Source organism: Prionailurus viverrinus, chromosome B4 (assembly GCF_022837055.1).
Source record: "Prionailurus viverrinus isolate Anna chromosome B4, UM_Priviv_1.0, whole genome shotgun sequence".
Lineage (NCBI taxonomy): Eukaryota > Metazoa > Chordata > Mammalia > Carnivora > Felidae > Prionailurus > Prionailurus viverrinus.
In genome coordinates this window covers 135,807,402-135,824,955 of record NC_062567.1, presented here as the reverse complement: position 1 = coordinate 135,824,955, position 17,554 = coordinate 135,807,402, and the positions used below count along the sequence as shown (strand labels likewise).

General features: G+C 65.6%; 1 protein-coding gene across 3 annotated transcripts; it reads right to left on the bottom strand.

Annotated features, from left to right (window-relative positions):
• Positions 1-380: 380 nt before the first annotated feature.
• Positions 381-15,131, bottom strand: LOC125169742 (collagen alpha-2(I) chain). 3 transcript variants are annotated; one of them, XM_047865468.1, is made up of 3 exons: positions 13,579-15,131; positions 3,725-9,520; positions 381-3,417 (listed from the first exon to the last, which is right to left on the bottom strand). In XM_047865468.1, the coding sequence occupies exon 2, from the start codon at positions 8,403-8,405 to the stop codon at positions 7,230-7,232; it is 1,176 nt and encodes a 391-aa protein (XP_047721424.1). In that variant the 5' UTR covers positions 8,406-9,520; positions 13,579-15,131; the 3' UTR covers positions 381-3,417; positions 3,725-7,229. The 3 variants fall into 3 exon arrangements, with proteins under 3 accessions (XP_047721424.1, XP_047721425.1, XP_047721423.1); XM_047865469.1 differs by lacking the exon at positions 13,579-15,131 and having other exon boundaries at positions 3,725-8,813; positions 9,288-12,501; XM_047865467.1 differs by lacking the exon at positions 13,579-15,131 and having other exon boundaries at positions 3,725-12,501.
• Between the last annotated feature and the right edge of the window lie 2,423 nt (positions 15,132-17,554).

Below are 17,554 nucleotides of genomic sequence, written 5' to 3'. Positions count from 1 at the left end.
GGAACTTCTGAGCACGGGGTGCTGAGGTGGCCTTGGGGGCCAGGCCCTGGCCTGTGCTCGGAGCTGCTGATTGGGCTCCACTCTGCAAGGGGCTCCTAGGGGTCCTCTCTACAGGATGGGGGCTGAGAGACACATCCGGGGCCTGTGCTCAAAGGGGCGTGAGGGCGATGGGCTGGGGCCCGGGGTCCGGGACCGAACCCATTGGAAAGGTCCACGGACAGGCAGGGGGCAGGCCTGGGGACCCCCAACAGCCCGCATCCAGCTCCCCAGCCAAGTCTCACACACACACACACACACACACACAATCCTCCGCGGCCGATGCGCCCACCTTCGTCACCCGGTTCCAGGGCTTTGGGAACGAACAAGGCATGATTCCAGAGTCACATCAGAACAGCCTTTATTGAAGTCGAGCAGTGCACGCTGCAGCCTCCCACCCGCCCGGCCCGTCGCTCGGGGCCCCGGAGTCGCCTGCCGGCCGTGGGGGTGGCCCTCCCGCGGGCACGTGTCGCTGGGCTCCTCGGGGAAGGCAGTAGGTTGTATAGTTATCTTCCGAGGGGGCAACATCACTGCCCTGAAACCACACAACCTACTACCTCACCCCGCCGGTGCCCGGGGAGCGGGAGGCTCCGATGTCCCGCCACTGCCCCGCACCCAGCCCCGGCCCCTGCCCGGTGGTCTGCGGCCACCGGAGCCGAGCTGGAAGCCTGGGCAGGTGCAGGGCAGGAGTGACGACGCAAATGGCCCGTGGGCTTCCCCACACACAGTGAGGCCCACGCCATCCACCTACGAGCTGTCGGGGGCGGGGGGGGGGGGGTGGGTAGGGAGCGTGTGTCCCCAAGGGGCCAGACTCCGGGGAGCCTTCCTCCCACTTTCCTGCCTGGAATGGCGAGTGAGGAGGAATGGGGCGGCCTCGGCCTCCCTCTCTGGGGGACGTCCCACCACTGACCAGAGCCCAGACGCTGAGCCGGGCAGGCTGGGAAGGACATGGCAGGGGAGGGTGCGCTAAGGTCGCCCGTGGGAGTCCCTGGGGGCCAGCCCTGCAACCCCAGCCAAGTCTCAGCTGCCCCTCGTCCTTCTGGGTCCACGGCTGCGCCCCACTGGTGCCCACGGCCGGCCACGGGGGCGGCTCTCAGTGCAGTGTAGGGAGGGGGAGGGGGTCGGCTTTGAGCCCCGTCCCGCTCTGGACACTTCACACGGTATCATCTTCAATCCTCATTGGTCCCCATTTCACAGATGGGGGAAGTGAAGCCCAGAGGTCAAAGGCGACCTGCCCAAGGTCACACGGCAAGTGGAACCTCGGCCCGCCCGACTTCCTGCCCGGCGGCCACCGCCCCCACCCTACCACGGCCGCTACCCATCCCCAACCTGCACCCAGATCTCCGCCCAGCCAGGGTCCCGGGTGCTGTCCATCGGCGAGATTACAGCCACTTCAGGAAAGACAGTAGATTGTATAGTTACCCAGAGCAGGGCAGAGCCCCAAACTATACAACCTACTACCTCACCCCAAAGGACCGTCGGTCGTGACGCAGGGACGGGCTTCGCGGCTTCAGAGGCACCTCCTGGAGGGGGCGGGAGGGCTGTGGGGGAGGGGGGGGGGCCAGGCCAGCGGGCGCCGAGGGCTCAGGGACTCCGGCAGGCAGGCCAGCAGGCGTACTCCCCAGAGCCGCCGCGCAGAGGGGGTCCCGCAGGAGAAAGCCACCAACCAGAGGAAGGAGGCGAGGAGACGGAGGGAGGGGACAAGCATTGCAGTGTGGCCTTGGGCAAGCGCTACAGGTGACTGATCACTCCCATCCGGACGGAGCGGCCACCGTGTGGCCAAGGGACATCTGCTGCAAGGGTGACACTGGAAGGCTGTCACTTAGGAGCCAACATGTGGCAAAAAGGTGCCGTGTCCTCCTGGCCGCCCGCCCTCTGACAGCACAGCCTCCCCTCTCTGGCCGCCCGAGACGCGCGGGTGGCCTCAGGGCCTGCTCCCTCCACCCGCTGGGCGGCAGCGGGGGGAGGGGCGGCCTTCCCCATAGACTCTGGTCAGTCCGGTCCCGCTGTTCCAAGTGACCTGAGCTGTCCCCACTTCGGGAGACATCCCAGGACGCTGTTCTTTCTTTCCAAAGGGACCTGGCTCCCCTGGGAAAGGCAGCCGGGGCACAACCGTAGGCCCTGGAGGGCTCGGCATTCAGTGCCCGGAGGCACGGGCAGCCTGGATAAATGTCCACCATGGCCGCCACCTTGCCGGGGCCCCCCGAGGAAAAGCTGGTGAGGCAAGGACTACTGTCAGCCCATCTTGTAGGTGAGCAGACTGGGGCCCAGAGAGGTAACCTCACCTTCCCGGGGTCACACAGCTGACAGGCAGCAGAGGGGAGGTTACGACATTCTGCTTTCCGCCCAGCGGTATAAGGGCTCTGAGCTTCCTTCCACACCCCTCCTAGCAGGCTGCCTCCTCCAGGCAGGCCCCAGGCTGGGCCGTGCCATTTGGCCCTCACGGGCCTGGGGAAGCTAGGATTACTGATCCCTTTCTGCAGTGAGGAAACGGAGGCTCAGACCGGTGGGGGCCTCGGCCCCATGTGTGTGGTGGGGGCGGGGGGCTTGCTCTTGGGCTCTGCTGGGCTTGGCTTTTTGCCCCCTGCTGCTGACGGAGGTCTCATGCCCGGCCCCTAAGCACCCTGGGCGCCCGCCCAACTGCGCTGTGGGGAGACTGACTGCTGTTGGCCTCACTGCTGAGGAGAAAAGTGGCCGAGGCTCCCAGCCCAGGACTCCCCCGAACGCCCCAGGGGGAGGGACCCCGAGCACGGGCTCTGGGCTCCAGGGTCGGCCGCTGAGACACCCATGTGCTAAGGCTGCGGGCCGGGCCCTGCGGGGTGGGGACAGACAGGGAGACGGGAAGAGACCCTCATCCTGGTCCACCCTGGCAGTCGCCACACGTACCCCCGCTTCATCCCCGCCCTCCAGCCCAGCCTGAGAAGCAGGTCGCTTGGCTTCCTTCGTTCGCCCTTTGTTCTGTTTCCAGGCTGGACTTACCGAGTGGCCTCTTGGGCCGGTGGTGGGCGGCCGAGGCACATCAGGATTGCAGTCGAGGGCTGGTTCACGGCTGGGCAGAGCCAAGGGGCTCCCTCAAGGATTCCTGGCCCCAGAGGCCCTCCAGGCAAGGTGAGCCCGAGGGTAGCAGGTGCACCTGAGAGACAGAGCCGAGCACCCCGCTTGCATCCGCTCTCACAGACCAGGGCTCCTCCGGGCCACATCCGGTAACCGTCAAAGGTTACAGTGTCACAAGCGCGTGGTGGGTGGACGAAGCGCGTCGCCTGGGGGAGTGTGCCGGAGAGTGGCAGGAAAAGGAGGCGTGGCTTCGGGTGGCTTGGGCAAAGGTTTGGCAGTGGGACCATTAGATCTCCGTCCAAGGACCCTCGTGGCTGACGGCAGGACCTGGAGACGAAGGGCAGGGGGACAGCTCCTCAGCCAGACTTCCAGAGCAAGGACGGCGGCAGAGGTGGGCGGTGGGGCCGGGGGTCACCCGTGCCGTCGCATGAGTCACTGGGCGTGCACCCACGCCAGCCCCAGTCTGAGGCTGGGGCCACAGACTCACCGGCCTGTTTCCCGTAGGATGACCGGGCGAGGCCTCCCGTGGGCTCAGGCTGGGCTGGGCAGAGCGGGGCGGGTGGCGGGGGGGGGGGGGGCCCTCGCAGGGTGGAGACCGCCTGGACCCAGAGGCCCTGCCCTGACACCCACTCACCGCAAGGAAGGCCGACCGTGGACAGAAGCCCCCTTCCGGACACCGCTTCTCGACCTGTTGGGGATTTAGAGAAAAAGTAACAAGATCAGGTGTGGGAGAAACACGCCCGCGGCCGCTCTGTGCCTCCTGCCTGGGCACACCCCACCAACCCTCACATCCCGCACTCCAGTGCCAGGGACACGCCCCCCGCAAGGGCCTGGAGACAACGGCCTCCGTGGCCGCCGTGAGCTGGACGACTCTGGGTCAGAGAGGACCGAGACCCGGGCTTGTCCCTGAATGGTCAAGACCACCGATGTTCCCACGCCAATCGGGCACGGATGTTCTGGGGCCTGGAGTTGGGAGGACCCAAGAGGGAGGAGCGGAGGTCCCCGCTTTCCAGAGCTCTAGGCGGGCGGGGGCTCCTGCCCTGTGGCAAGCAAGGCCTGGGGTCCTCCCAAGAGCAGAACCCGGAGGAAAGGGCTCCCAGGACCCGGCCTGAGGCCTCAGCCAGGGCTTGCTCGAAGGATCACAGTCCCCTCTGGTTCTGGCCCATTCTGGCCAGGCGACCGTTCGGGACTGGCGTAAAGGGGGGGTGGGGGCGGGGAAGCCAGCACGACGCGTCCTCCAAAGAAAAGAAAAATGCCCAGGGCAGGCCTCCTCTGAGCCGCCCGGCCCATCTGTCTCTGTCCTTGCTTGTTCTCTGCCGGGGACGACAGCCATGGTTGTCCCAGCTCCTTGCCCACGAGGGCCCGTCTCCCGTACCATGGGCCTCTCTCACTGCCCACCCGGAAGCCTCGGGAGGCCCCCAAGGGGAATCCCAGCTCTGGGACCAGCTGTGCTCACGTCTGCAAGACCCGGCCCTGCGGCAGGTGGTGCTGTGGGTGGGAGCGGTGCCCACGGAGGAGGCGGGAATCCACTCTCCCCAGGGGCCTGGGGCGTGTTTCCTGCATACTCAACAGCCTGCTTCAAATTTCTCTAGGTGACCAGGAAGCAGGTATCATGACCCCCGGCAGGGTCCCCACTCTGGCTCTGCCCTTACCAAAACAGAGCTCACCCAAAATGCGGCTTTCTTTAGCCAAGAGCTCCGGAGAGAGGGTTTTTTGGATCAGGGGCAGGGTTTACATTGCTGGGTCGGTGACCCATGTGCGGAGACATTTCTGAGCTAGCGGGGAAAAGGCCCCAACTCGAAGAGTCTGAGCTGGAGGGGAAGATTGGCCGGGTCCACCTGCCCGACAAGTCCCACGAATCACCAGTGCCCTCGGCCTGGGGAGGAATCCCGAGACAGACCAAAGAGACCCTTCCCGTCAGCCTGGAGGAGGGCTGGCGGCAGGGGCAGGAGCACACTGTGAACGGGGCTCCCCGAGCAGGGCTGCGGGGGAGAGCGGTGGGCAGCGGCCCCGTCCCAGTCCCCCTCGGTGTCCGTTTGTGGGCAGGGTGCTGGGCGGGCCCCAGTGGGAGGGGCCGGGCCGGCCAGGGACAGGTGTGTGGGAGGCCTCGGCGGGCAGGTGGCCCTTTCAGGGCTGGGCGGATGTCTGGAGCAAGGGAGGCAGACAGACGGTGTCACCCCGCAGTCACCTTGGGCTTGGCTCGGGGCCACTGAGAGCCGGGAGCCCCCCCGTGGCTGCCCCCCGCCACTGCCGCCCCGATTAGGTTTCTCCCCATAAAGCGGCCAGTGTTTCTGCTCGGCAAGCCGTGCCAACAATGGGGTCTGGGACAAAGCTGTGGGGGTGGCATCCGGGGGCCCGGGCAGTGGTGGGGGGGGGGGGCGGGGGGCGTGGGTCTGTCCCTGCAAACACGGCCCATAAAGTTCAGGAGACATGCGTACCAGGCAGTCTGACCGACGCGGGCAGGGGCCGTGTGCCCACTGTGGGCCTGGTGTGGCCAGGAAGCGGGGAGCCAGCCAGACCCTCACCTCCGGCACACAATTTATGGGGCGCCGAAACTCAGCGATGAGGACAAATTATTTTGAAGTGAGATTCTTAAAATGGACGCGTAAATACCCATGACGGAAAAACCTCCAACCTAAAGACGGACTCCTCCGCTCAGGGAGTACGAGGCCCGGTGGGCTCACGGCCCCCAAAAGCCTGTCTGGGGGGGTGGGCCAGCAAAACCAGATTTCTCTGGCCCCAGGCTCTTTCCACGGCCCCGCTTCCCTCTGGGCCGCAAAGGCCACACAGGTGGGTGACGCCTCCAGACGGAGCCCCGGCCCCAGCCCTCCTTCTGTCTCAGGGCCCCAAAGCGTTCTCTGGTTGGCACCTTCCCTGTCCAGCTTCCCCCACGGCTGTCGCCTCAGAAGACTGTCCCGCTCCAGCTCCTTGCCTTCCTGTCCCCAGAGGCCTCCGAGCTGGCGTGGTGAAGGTGGCCAGGACTGGGGAAGTAAGTGCTCCCCAGGGCAGGGGCCGGGCCTGCCGTGATGTCCTGAGCCTAGAGGAGGGCCAGGCATACAGAGGAGGCTGAACTGTCACTGCCACATTTGCCCGAGTTTGGAGGTCCCAGAAAGGACCACTTGGGAAGCCGGGGGGCTGGGGCTGGCACTGCCCGGGGAGGCTGGCCAGCTCTGCAGACACACTTGCATCCACGGGGGCCGTGGGCAGGTGGGAGGAGGGGACAGCTGGCTCGGAGGTCCACCGGGTCACGGTCCGGGCCCCCTGCTCTGGCGGCGAGCCGTGGGCAAGTTGGTACCTCCGGCCTCAGCCGCCCGCCCTGTAGAGTGGGACCCGGATGCCGGCGGCTGTCAGAAGGAAGGGCAAGTTGCCTCTGTGCCCGGGGAGAAGGCGTCGGCCGGGGAGGCTGTTCTGTCCAGGGTTCGCTCAAACTCCAAAGGGGAAAGCACGAACGCAGAGCCCTCTCTGATCCCGAGCGTGTCTCCGTCGGGTGTCAGAGGCAACAGCGTCAGCCTCAAAGGCGCACGCGGACTTGAAATGTTCTCAGTTCAGGCCACAGTCTGGGTCACAAGGCGAGGAGGAGGGGTAAGGGAGGGGACCGGACGCGCCCGTACCATTAAAAACACCCAGCACGAAACCCCGCCCCACAGCAACCACACCTGGCGGCCGCCCCCTCCGAGACGGTCGGTCGTTCCGCTGCGGGGCTCCCGGCTCCTCCAGGAGGCTCTGCGCCTGGCCTGGCGTGTGGCCACCATCCCGTCCGGCAGGCCTTCCCCAGAGGGAGCCGGGGCGTGAGTAAACCTCACTTCATGGTGATGGAATGTTCTCTCTGGGAACCGCAAGGAGAGAGCGTCTGGGAAGGGCCTGGGGCAGCGTCCAGCGGCCTTCCCCGCCTGAAGGGCTTGGCTGGGCCACAGGTGTCTGGGGAAGCCGTCTCGCAGCTCCGGGGCCCTGCCCTGCTGCACGCCTGCTTTCTACCCCTCGACGGCGCGGAACTGACCCTCGGCGATGCAGGGAACACAGGCCGGGGCTTGCCCCCACGGCGCCGGCGTTACCCCGCATGCTGCCTGGGAATCTGCACCAGCCCCTTTAAAAGGTGCCTGCTCTCCTCAAGCGCCATTCCCTCTTCTACGAGGACGTTTCTACGAACCTCCTCTAGGAGGTCCACTGCCCTCTGACGGCCTCACGGCTGGGTACCACGGGTGGGCATCGACGCCCGGCAGGCCGGCGGCTCCCTTCCACCTGCCGAGGCCGGTGGAGTCCCTGTCCCTCCAGTGAACGGGCCCAGGGACAACCGCGCCTCCCTGATATTGCTCCCAGGCCCCGCAGCCAAGGCTGCCCGGATGCCGTGTGCCCACTTCCTGCCCGACCGACTCCCCTCTGTAGGGCACTCCCTCCGACCCACTGGGTGCTGTCAGAGGGGCAAGCTTGCGAACGCTGTGCACAGAACGAGAGCAGGAGGCACAGGAGGAGGCCGGAGGCTCTCTGACGAGGAGGGAGACGCCTGGTTGCTCCCAGCTCCGGAAAACGCCCTTCAGGGAAGCCGAGGTTCTGGGTATGTGGGTCCCATGGAGGAGAGGACTGCATAGGGCAGCGGGCTGGGCTGGAACGGGCTCATCCCCAGCCTGGTGCACCGAAGATTCTCGGCTGGCCCCAGCCCCACGGGAAGCCCGGCTGCAGAGCTCACCTCCTCCAGGAAGCCCCTCGTCCCTGCTTCCTGAGGACGGGCAGTAGCTGCGTCCAGACCGGAAACCTGACCGACCTCCACAAGCCCCGGGCCCAGTACGAGGCCCAGCCAGGGAGCCCGGAGGCTCCTCAGGCAGGTAAGGGGGCAGGGCGGCTGGTGCAGGACTGAGGGGGCTGCTGGTCTCCCCAGTGTGGCCTGAAATAGATGGGGCCCTGGTCACGGCGGGTCCGGGGAGCCCATCCCCACCCACTCGGGCGAGCGTCATTTCTAGAACTGTCCGTGCCGGCCCCGTGGCTGCCAGGACTCCCTCCAGGAGCATGGCTTTAATTACAGCTCTTCTGGGCTCTGGTCTACAGCATCTCCGTCTGCTCGTCAGGGGAGGCTGGGGGGTGGCGAGGGGGCCGGCGGGCTGGGTGAAGGGCCGGGGTTCCCGGACGGCCTTGCCAAGACTCTGGCTGGTGCCAAGCCCAGGGCAGCCGCGGCCAAGGCCGGGCTGGGGCGGGGGCTGCTGCTGGGCTCCGTCCAGGCCACTCGGGGCAGGCGGGCAGGCGGTGGTCTCCCTCCCTCCTCCCCCGCCGGCCACCCGCCCGCCTGCCTCAGACACAAAATGGCGGAGGGCTGCGGCGGCCATTTTGTGGAGCCCCAGAAAGACAAAGGCAGCCAAGAGCCCGGGGCAGGGACGGGCCCGCAGTGGCAGGGAGGGGTAATGTCCACTCCGGAAGTGCGGCCGCCTGTCCTGCGTGGAGGCCCAGGGGGACCTGGCCAGAAAAAGTTGGGGGGGGGCAAGCAGTGCCTTCTCTGAAAGCTTCCTCCTGCCCAAGCTCCCACCACCCTGAGCTTACCCTCTCGAGGGGCTCCGGGTGGTCTGGGGAGAAGCTCTTGCCCAGGGCGGTGGCACTGACGCTCTCCCGCCTTACGGAGGAGATGGCCCGGCCCGGGGCGGCGATGCGGGGAGGCAGGCGAGAGTGTAGGCTCATGGCCTCCTTCCACAGGAAAATCCTCCTTTGCCCCAGACCCTCGAAGGGTGGTCTTCATTTGCCTGGTGGCGGGGTGGCCTCTGACCAGATGGCCGGAGGGGCTGGCCCGCATTCCGGGGACATCCCAGCACATCCCACCCCGGGGTCCAGGCTGCCGGCTTCTTCCTTCCCATTGCTGCCAGGCGCAGGGACAGCTGGCAGGACCGGCCGTGCCAGGGCAGCGCCGGGGGCGGGGACACCGGGGAGACCAGCCCCAGCCCCTCCCCGACCTCCCACAGCACCCAGGGCTCTGCCCGACAGGACCCCGAGCCACGTCCCAAACCTCGAGGCTCCTGTTCTGCCTCCGCCCGGTGACAGCCCACCTCCTGTTCGTGTCCCCTCTGGGGAGCCCCTGCCCACGTCCCGTGGGCGAGAGGCGCTGCCCCATCAAACACCCGCTGGACAGGAAGCCCCCTCTGCCACACCGCCCGATGGGCGGTGGGTATACCCCAAGGGCCCACGTCTTTCCGACTCTGTGCTGCCCGTGGTCTCCGCACCTTTACCACGTCTCGCTCAGAACCCCAGATGGAAGGCAGATACACACAGGACTGCTCCGGGGTCCCTGGGCCCAGGCACAGGCCACCCCTCCCTGCCTGTGCAGAGGGAAAGCCTGGGCCCACTTTACAGATGGGCAGACTGAGGCCAAGGGTCCGGGGAGACGGTCCTCACTCACACAGCTGGGGCCTTGTGCTCTGACGGGGACAGGCTGATCCAGAGGCAGGGGCAGGGCCTGTGTCAAGAAATAAGACAGTGAAGGGCGCCTTGGGGGCTCAGTTAGTTAAATGTCCGACTTCAGCTCAGGTCGCGATCTCGTGACTTGGGGGTTCGAGCCCCCGCGTCGGGCTCTGTGCCGACAGCTCAGAGCCTGGAGCGCCTTCAGATTCTGGGTCTCCCTCGCTCTCTGCCCCTCGCCCACTCACACTCTCTCTCTCAAAAATTAAATAAACATTTTTTTTTTTTAGAAAGGAACAAGACAGTGGGATTGGGAAGGCAGCCCCACACCTTTCCTACAGGGCGGCTGCTACCATAGGCCACGGCACGGCATGGAGGGCAGGTGCCACGGTCCCCATCACCTGCGTAACCACGGCTGTCCTGATTACGCACGCCGGGTGTGAACAAAGCGGTGTCCTCACTGACGACCGCTCCCGGGAGCAGATTCTCCGTGGGAGCTGCCCCACGGGGATGAGACAGCCTCACAGCCCAGGTCCGACCCCCATTTGCCCAATACTGCTGCAAACGCGTCCCCCTTCCCGGGCACGTGCTCCCCATCGGACACGCGGCCAACGCAAACCCCCAGCACGCGCGACATGCCAGGCACAGACCTGCGTCCGTCCCGCTGAGGGCCTCAGTCAGTCCCCGTTACGGCCTGATCTGCCGAGAAGGGACCAGCACAGAGAGGCTAAGGCACTTCCCCACGCTCACACAGCCAAAGACAGGCATCCTGTGCCTACGGCACTGGGGAGCGGAAACCCACGGACGTCTCCACTTACGGAGCCCGGGTCACACAGCTGCTGAGAAGGACCAGACTCCTCTGTACTTGGGGGACCCTGGAAGCCCCACTTCTGAGATGCTTGCCTTCTCTTCCTCAAGGTGACAGGGTGTTGTGGCGTCCCCGATTCTCCAAGGCCGCCAGGCTGGGTGAGCGTCGGCGGTGCTGGAGAAGAGAAGCTTGGACCCAAGCACGCCGGAGCAGGGACAGCAATCGGGCTGCTGAAGAGTGGAAGCCTCTCTTTTCCCACCAGAGCCGGCCAGCTGGCCTTCCAGCACCGTAGTATCTGGGGAATAAGGCCTCCAACCAGGGGGGGTCCGAGGCCAAGCGTCCAGCCAAGCCCAGACCTGGGGGAAAATGGCACTTTGGGTTGCACCCTATCGGAAAGTCTCTTTCGACAACCCCCAGCCCACCCTGGGCACCACTCCGGTGAGGGCCTGAGCTGGAGGCCCCGGCCCCGGCCCCCTGCCCGCCCCCCGGGGAGGCTGCCTCTTAGGATCCAGCAGCCCGACAGCTCAGGGGGACCCCGACGCTTCAGGGAGGCCACACGCTCCTGGAACCCAGACAGACGTGCTTCTCAGCAGGTTGGGGCCAGGCCCCTGCTCTGCTGCTGGGCGGCCCTGTGGTCTGGGGCTGGCCCCTTGACCTCCCTGAGCCTCTGTCCCCTCCCCCCCGGGGAAGTGGCACCGAGACAACCACCCAGCGATGGCACTGGGGGGAGGGGCGTCCAGCTCAGGGCCTGGTACCAGAACGGGAACTGAACCGCACGTCGCTTTGTCCGGTGGAGCTCGAAGAGCAGGGCTCTCCCGGCTCTCTCAAAGAGCAGCAAAGCGTTTGCTGCTTCCTTCTCTCCTCGCGTCTCAAGGTTAACCATTCCCGGCCAGCGCGCTGCTGCTCAGCACCAGTAGGAGGCACCGAATGAAGCCCGTCATTCCGCGTTTTGTACTTTCACTGGGACCAAAAGATCAGACGCGAGGTATTTTTTAAGCCTCAACTTCCAAGTAATTCAAGGCTGGCTGGACATTTAGCGTCAGAACAAATTCCTGCTTCTCCTCGGCCGTGGGCACCAGACTCGGGTCAGCCCCGGAGCAGGCAGATCCGGCTCCTCAGCGTGGCTGTGCCGTGGGGTGTCAGGCCCGTGACCCCAGGCCTCACTTTTCCGTGAATCCCCGTCTGTGTCAGCTTCGGGAGAACACGGCAGCCTGTGCACCCACAGGCAGCCGGGGTGCCGGGGAGGGCAGGGCCACGTCCCTCCAGAGAGCAGGCCACCACTGGGAGCCGAGCAGAGGCGCGTGGCTCCTGCCCTCACCGGGCGTGAGGGAGACACTAGGGGCTCAGTGCAGGGGAAGGGACTAGAGACGGAGGGAGCCTCCCGTGCCCAGACCTCTCCCCATTCGGGGCCAAGTCTGGGCAGACCTCAAGGAGAGCAGTACTGGGTCAGTTCAGAAAGAGCCCACTCACCAAGTCACCGTCCCCCCATAAACCTTTGGTGCCCCCAGCCCAGCGTCCTGAAGGGGCTCCATCATCCCAACAACCCCCCAGGGCCACAGGTGAGGCCAGAGCTGGGCTATTCGCAGCCCCCAGCCTCCGTTTTTAGTTGGACAGAATGGAGATGATGAACCCCACCTTGCTGGTGATGCTGGGGCTACAGGAGGGCGTGAGTGCACACGGGAGGGGCGCCCTCCCCTCTGGCCCGGGGCATGTTCTCACCCCTGCAGTGAGTGCCTGGGCTGTAAGGTCATCCTGGTGACCACTCAGGCTCTGGATGAGCACAGAGCAAGCACCTACTGTATGCATCGGCCTGGTCTTCTGTCCCCTGCACAGTATGGGGGGGTACAGGTCCTGCCCCGGGAGAGCCCGCTCCTCCAGGCCTGTCCTTCTCCGCCCACAACCCTCCCCACGTCACCTGGGCCTCGGCTACTGTGTACGGACCCCCTCGTCCTGGTCCAAAAGCCCTTCTGGCCTCCCAGGCGGGCCGGCCCTGCCTCCTTCGACCTCCGCCCACGGTCCTGGGGACACACCCTTGCGGCCTCCTGCTTGTGTCTGTCAGGACTTGGGGACTCAGGACCCGAGTCTGGTGCCCACATCTGTGTGAGGAGCGAACCTCCGGGGGCCTGGGTTTCATTTGGAGCCTGGAGGCTACCTGCAGCCAGCGGGACATCGGGGGATGTCGCAGCGTGCGCCCAGGAAAGCACCTGGACTAGATGGCCTTGGGCACAGCCCAGGAGGCCCTGGGGACATCTGGGACCAGCTGCACCCCAGGCCACCCCCCCCCCGCAGCTTCCTGTCGCTCTGCTCCGTGTCTCCTCTCTTCCTGTGCCCTGCCCTGCTTTCTCTCTGCCTCCACTCTGTCCTTCCCCTTCCTCTGGTAACCCCCCCACGTCCCCCTTTCCCTCTGTCCCACATCCTCTGGGGGCCTCCCCCTCTCCCCACCCACATTCCACCCCCCATCTCGGGCACCGGCTGGCGCCCGCTCTGCGTGCAGACACAAAAGCCCCGGGGGCCGCGTCTGCAGAGTCTTGCGGGCAAGCTGGACCTATAAACACACGAGGCCCAGATGGCAGAGGGGTCCTGAGCCCAGACACAACAGCCTGGGGTCCTCTCCACCCAGACCCGGGAGGCAGGCCTGCCCCTGGCCATGGCAACAGCGGGGGAGGGGAGGGGACGCCTGTCTGGCCCACATGGCCCCACTGACTCCCCAGGAGGCTGGAGGCAGCCGAGTGGGTCCCGCGGCCTGCACCGCGGGCCGGCTCTCAGGGGGGCCGCGGGGCGTGGGCAGGGGGCCTCTGGGCACGACAGGCCTCCGCCAGGGCCACGAGGCCACCAGGATAGGGAGTGGCAGGCCGGGGCCCCCTCACCTGCTGAGCCCCTGAGCTCTGCCCACTCCACAGACACTTCCAACAGTCCCCAGCAGCTGGCCCGGGCCCTCCCACCACGGACCCCCGAGACAGATGGCGCCTTGCAGAAGGAGCTTCCCTTGGCTTCTGTGCAGAAGGGAGCCAGAGAGATGGGCCTGAGTCCAGCTTCCCGGGGCAAGAGACCAGGGCAAGCCCCTGGCTTCTGGCGGACCTTGGTCCCTCGGCTACGGAGAGGGGCTGGTGGCAGGTCAGGGCCGACGCTGGAGCAGGCCCAGCTGAGCTTGCAAAAACGTGAGTACCGCCGGCCCGCTCCTCTGTCCTCCACTAGCCTCCACGCGTGTTACGTGCCTGCGCGTGTCCCGCTCCAGACGTGCCTGGCCCCGGGCGGTACCTGGGGGGAGGGGGAGCCCTGACTTTCAATGTCCAAGGTGCTGCACTGACCTGAGGGTGGTGCAAGGTCAGTCGTCTGAACGTCAGGGGTCACTTGCAGAACAAGGTGACGGGACGCAGGCGTGAGTCCTGGAAGGAGAGAGATGCTATGTGAGTCTCGGGAAAGAGCCCCCCAGGATACGTGCGGTGCCCTTGCCCCGACCCACCCTGCCCGGAGCGCCTGTGAGGTCACCTCAAGGGCCCCAGCTGTGACCGTGCGCCCCAAACACTGGGAACGGAACACCCCGATTTTCTGGGGTCGTCCGTCTCTGGGCCGCAAACGTGCGGACTCGGGGCCAGAGACAGACGTTCGCCATCAGCCTCGGCAAGGCCTGATGGCTTGGCCGGGGCCCCTCACTGCCTCTCTCTCAAACTAGGCTTTTCGGGTTGGGGACAGTCAAGTGACAGAGCGCGTGAGGCGCTGGCGAGGATGAGGGGACCATGGCCGTGCTGAGTGTGAGGGAGGGCCCTCCTCTCCACCGGCCCTGGTCCAGGGATTTGGGGCATCCTGGAGCGTCAGCCCCAGGCAGCTCTCTTGGGATCACTGGTGCAGAAAACGCTCCCTGAACGTCACTTCCTGCAAGGGATAGTCTTTTCCTCTTTGCTCTGAACGCTAGAAGTTCAGAGCTGAATTTACGGGTCCCCACCGGCAACCGGCAGACTTCTCTGTGACTTGGCTTCTGCTAGGCCTAACTCGGATTTTCCCTCTGACCTAATTTCTTCAGCCGTTTATTTTTATTCTTCTGCATTGTCTATGTTGCTCGAAGCTTCAACGTAAACATACGCACTTTTTATAGTTCTACGCCTACTTATTTATGTGGCAGGACAGAAGCAAACAGAACGTAAAACACCTTCGTTCCCTCTCTGCCCGCGTGATCAGTGGGGGCTACGTGCAGAGGCTTCAGCTTTACAAGGGGTGGGTTGTGTCTGTTCCCAAGCCAGACCCCCCACCCCGCCCACTTCTTGGCCAGAAAAAGAGGCTCCCTCTTCCGCTTCTGTTGGTGCCGAGGGGGACGCACAAGAGGTCTGGATGCCCCTTTCGCAACAGAACCCCAGGGAGAGGCCGCGGCTTCCCCGAGACCACACGGCAGCGGGGGCCCGGTGGGGCTGGGCCCCAGGAGGTTTGATCTGGATACTGGGGCCCAGTCCCCTGCGATGGTGTGGCCACTCCCGTGAGCCCTCAGGGCTGGCAGTGGCTGTCCCAGGCGGAATGTGGGTTTGGAGGTGCCGTTCCGGAACACTGCAGAAGGCATGGACAGAGAGCCTCGGGGGAAACAGCCAGTCTGGACCCCCGGCCGGCCCCACGCAGCCCCTGCCACGGGCAGGTGCAAACAGACCCGGGACCGCCACACAGAGCTGCTCAGATCACGGAGACCTCTCCCCACATGGATGTCTCCCCGAGGCTGTGGAACCGACTGGAAGCCTGTGGCCGTGGCCACAGCAGGCCTGGGGTCCGGCTCCCGGGGCCCGGAGACCCTCCCGGCTGCCTCAGAGATGCTGCCGACAAGGCCCCTGGCCGCTTGGGGCGGAGGCTGCCCACGAGTCCTCACGCTGCCTCAATTCACCGTCTCCCCTCCCGCAGCACCAGAACACGTAAACGGGAAATAACAGAGGGAGGGGACCGGACCCTGCTGGGCTGCAGCATGCAAAGAGCCCGGCACGGCCCAAACACCCGGAGAGTTTGCTGCCTTTGAGTGAAGTATAAACCGCTGTGCTTCTTGGCTGCGTCCCGTGTACAAAGACTTTTGTCCCATCCCCTGGGCCCTCTCACTGAAGCCACGCGTGCTCTGGGATTTACTTCGTGTCCCCAAAACTCCACCAGGAAGAACACCTACCCTGAGTCTTAGGGATGAGTAAACTGAGGCCGCAAAGGAGCCGTCCAGTCTGCCGGCTCGCAGCTGGGGCCGGGCGCGCCCGTCACCCCCACCGCCGCAGGTGCCGACGGTCAGAGCTGGCTCAGGAGAGTCTCTGTGCCAACAGCTTGGCCCTCCTGGCCCTCCCTGATCCCGTCTGCTTCGAGGAGGTGACTCAGAGACTCGGGCCGCAGGACTGAGAGGCACGGGCACACGGCAGGCCAGGGAATCCTATGCTCTGCGCACAACTCACTTCCGCCCTGGAAGAAGGATCTCATCCACCTGCCAGGGGCCAACGAATCCCTCAGGAGCTCTGGGCAGGGTGGGTCCTGCTGCCAGAATCTTCTGAAAGATGGGCTCACGCTCCCCTCCTGGCCAGGCCGCCCACCTCCAGGGCTGCCCCCCTGCCCCGGCCCAGGACAAAGACCATCTACATGGGCCACGCAGTCCTGGAGTGTCTCCCAAAGGCCACGATGGGTCCCGCTTCCGTGGGGGTGCTCTGGGATGAGGCACGTCCCAGAAGACACAAGGTGACCGAGCAATCAGCCGGGTAGGCCCTGGGGGCACGTGGCCCCGAGAATGGGACAGGGCTCAGCGTGACCCTCCCCACCACAACCACCCACAGATGGGCCGGGGCCACCGCGCACCGCGGGCAGGTGCCGAAGCACCCGGAGGTTACCGACTGCAAGGAAAGCCTCGTCTGACCGCCCTGGTCGGGACTCCCACCCAAAACTGAGCCCCAACCACAGGCTTCCTTGCAGCCCAGCCGCACACGGCTCCAGTGTCTGCAGGGAGAGGGCCGACGGTGAGGTTGCCATCACAGTGTCTCCACCCCCCTGCTCCAGCCCTGCACTGGCACCTGCTGTCCCCTGGGCCCGGAACGTTCTCCTGCCATCAAACACCTATCCCTATGCCCATCGTTCAGGTCACTCTTCCAGGGATGCCGCCTGGGTCAGAGTGGTCTGGGGGTCCCCTGCAATCAGCTCACAGAGTCCCGCCCTGCCCGCCTCCCCCAAGGCCAGCAGCTCTGCAGCAGGAACCATCACCCCTGCAGCCTCGCCCCTGCCCGGCACCCAGGATGACGGCAAGCGCCCCCCACTCTTGGAACATCATCTGCTAGCTGGGACTCAGACGGTGTAGACAGGACTCTGGGTCTTTTCCCAGTGAGCCAGTGAGAGGACACTCCAGAACGGATGGAGCAAAACATCCGGCCCAGGGTGACTCCGAGGCCCAGCTCAGGCTTGTGTCTGGGGTCGCAGGCTCTCCGGAAGCAGGACTGGCACCCCCCGTCCGTGCATATGTAACGGGAGACCCAGTCCAACTCTCCGAAGAAAGAAACAGACCCACTCTGCCTCTGCCCCAGGCTGGGCGTGGATGGTGGCCTGGAGGAGGAGAGTCCCAGCACCGAGTCCCAGGTGCTGGTTCCCTTCCACACCCTCTTCCCCAGCCCTCTGTCAGCACCCCCAGGTTCCTGAACATGCCTAGGTTCCCATAGGCCCCCGCCCCCCAGGTGCAAGAATGTGGCTGCTCTGTCCCCTCAGGAATGCGACCTTCCTGGGACCCTTCCTGTCACCTGAGCAGGTCCTACCTGGAGCCACCAAGTGGCTCATAGCCCTCCTGGCAGAGGCCCTGGAGAGTGGGTGTCATGGGACTCTTAAGGCTGTCAGAGGCCAGAGGGGACCTGACTGCCGCTCGGTTCCCAAGGATGTGCTTGGACTCCCAGTCCCCAAATGCTGGGCGGAGCCCCAATGTCACCCCTTGACAGAGACCTACAGGAGCTTGTGAACCCGATGCCCCAACCGTACGCGGTGTGGACTCAGACCCCCGAGTCACACAGCTCTGGGTTCTAATCCTGTTTCTCCTAGCTCAGCCTCAGTTTCCCTAGCTGCAAGATGGGGCTTCTGACCTGGAGCAGCTCACCGTCCTGTTTTACAGCAGGGGGGCCATCCCCGGGAGGGGACTGCCCTGAGACCACACGGCCCTTGCGTAGCGGGCTGGGACGCCCTCCCTGGCTCTCCTACCAGCAGGATGGGGCCCCCCGCCTGTGCACTGATGTTTGAGAGCCCCAGGCGCACCTGCCCGAGCCTACGAGATACCCCCGGGGCTGGTCAGGAAATCCCTCGGGCGAGGCTGTC

Coding starts and splice junctions, on each gene's coding strand:
- LOC125169742 (XM_047865468.1), bottom strand. CDS start 8,405: ATGGCCGCCGCAGCCCTCCGCCATTTTGTGTCTGAGGCAGGCGGGCGG.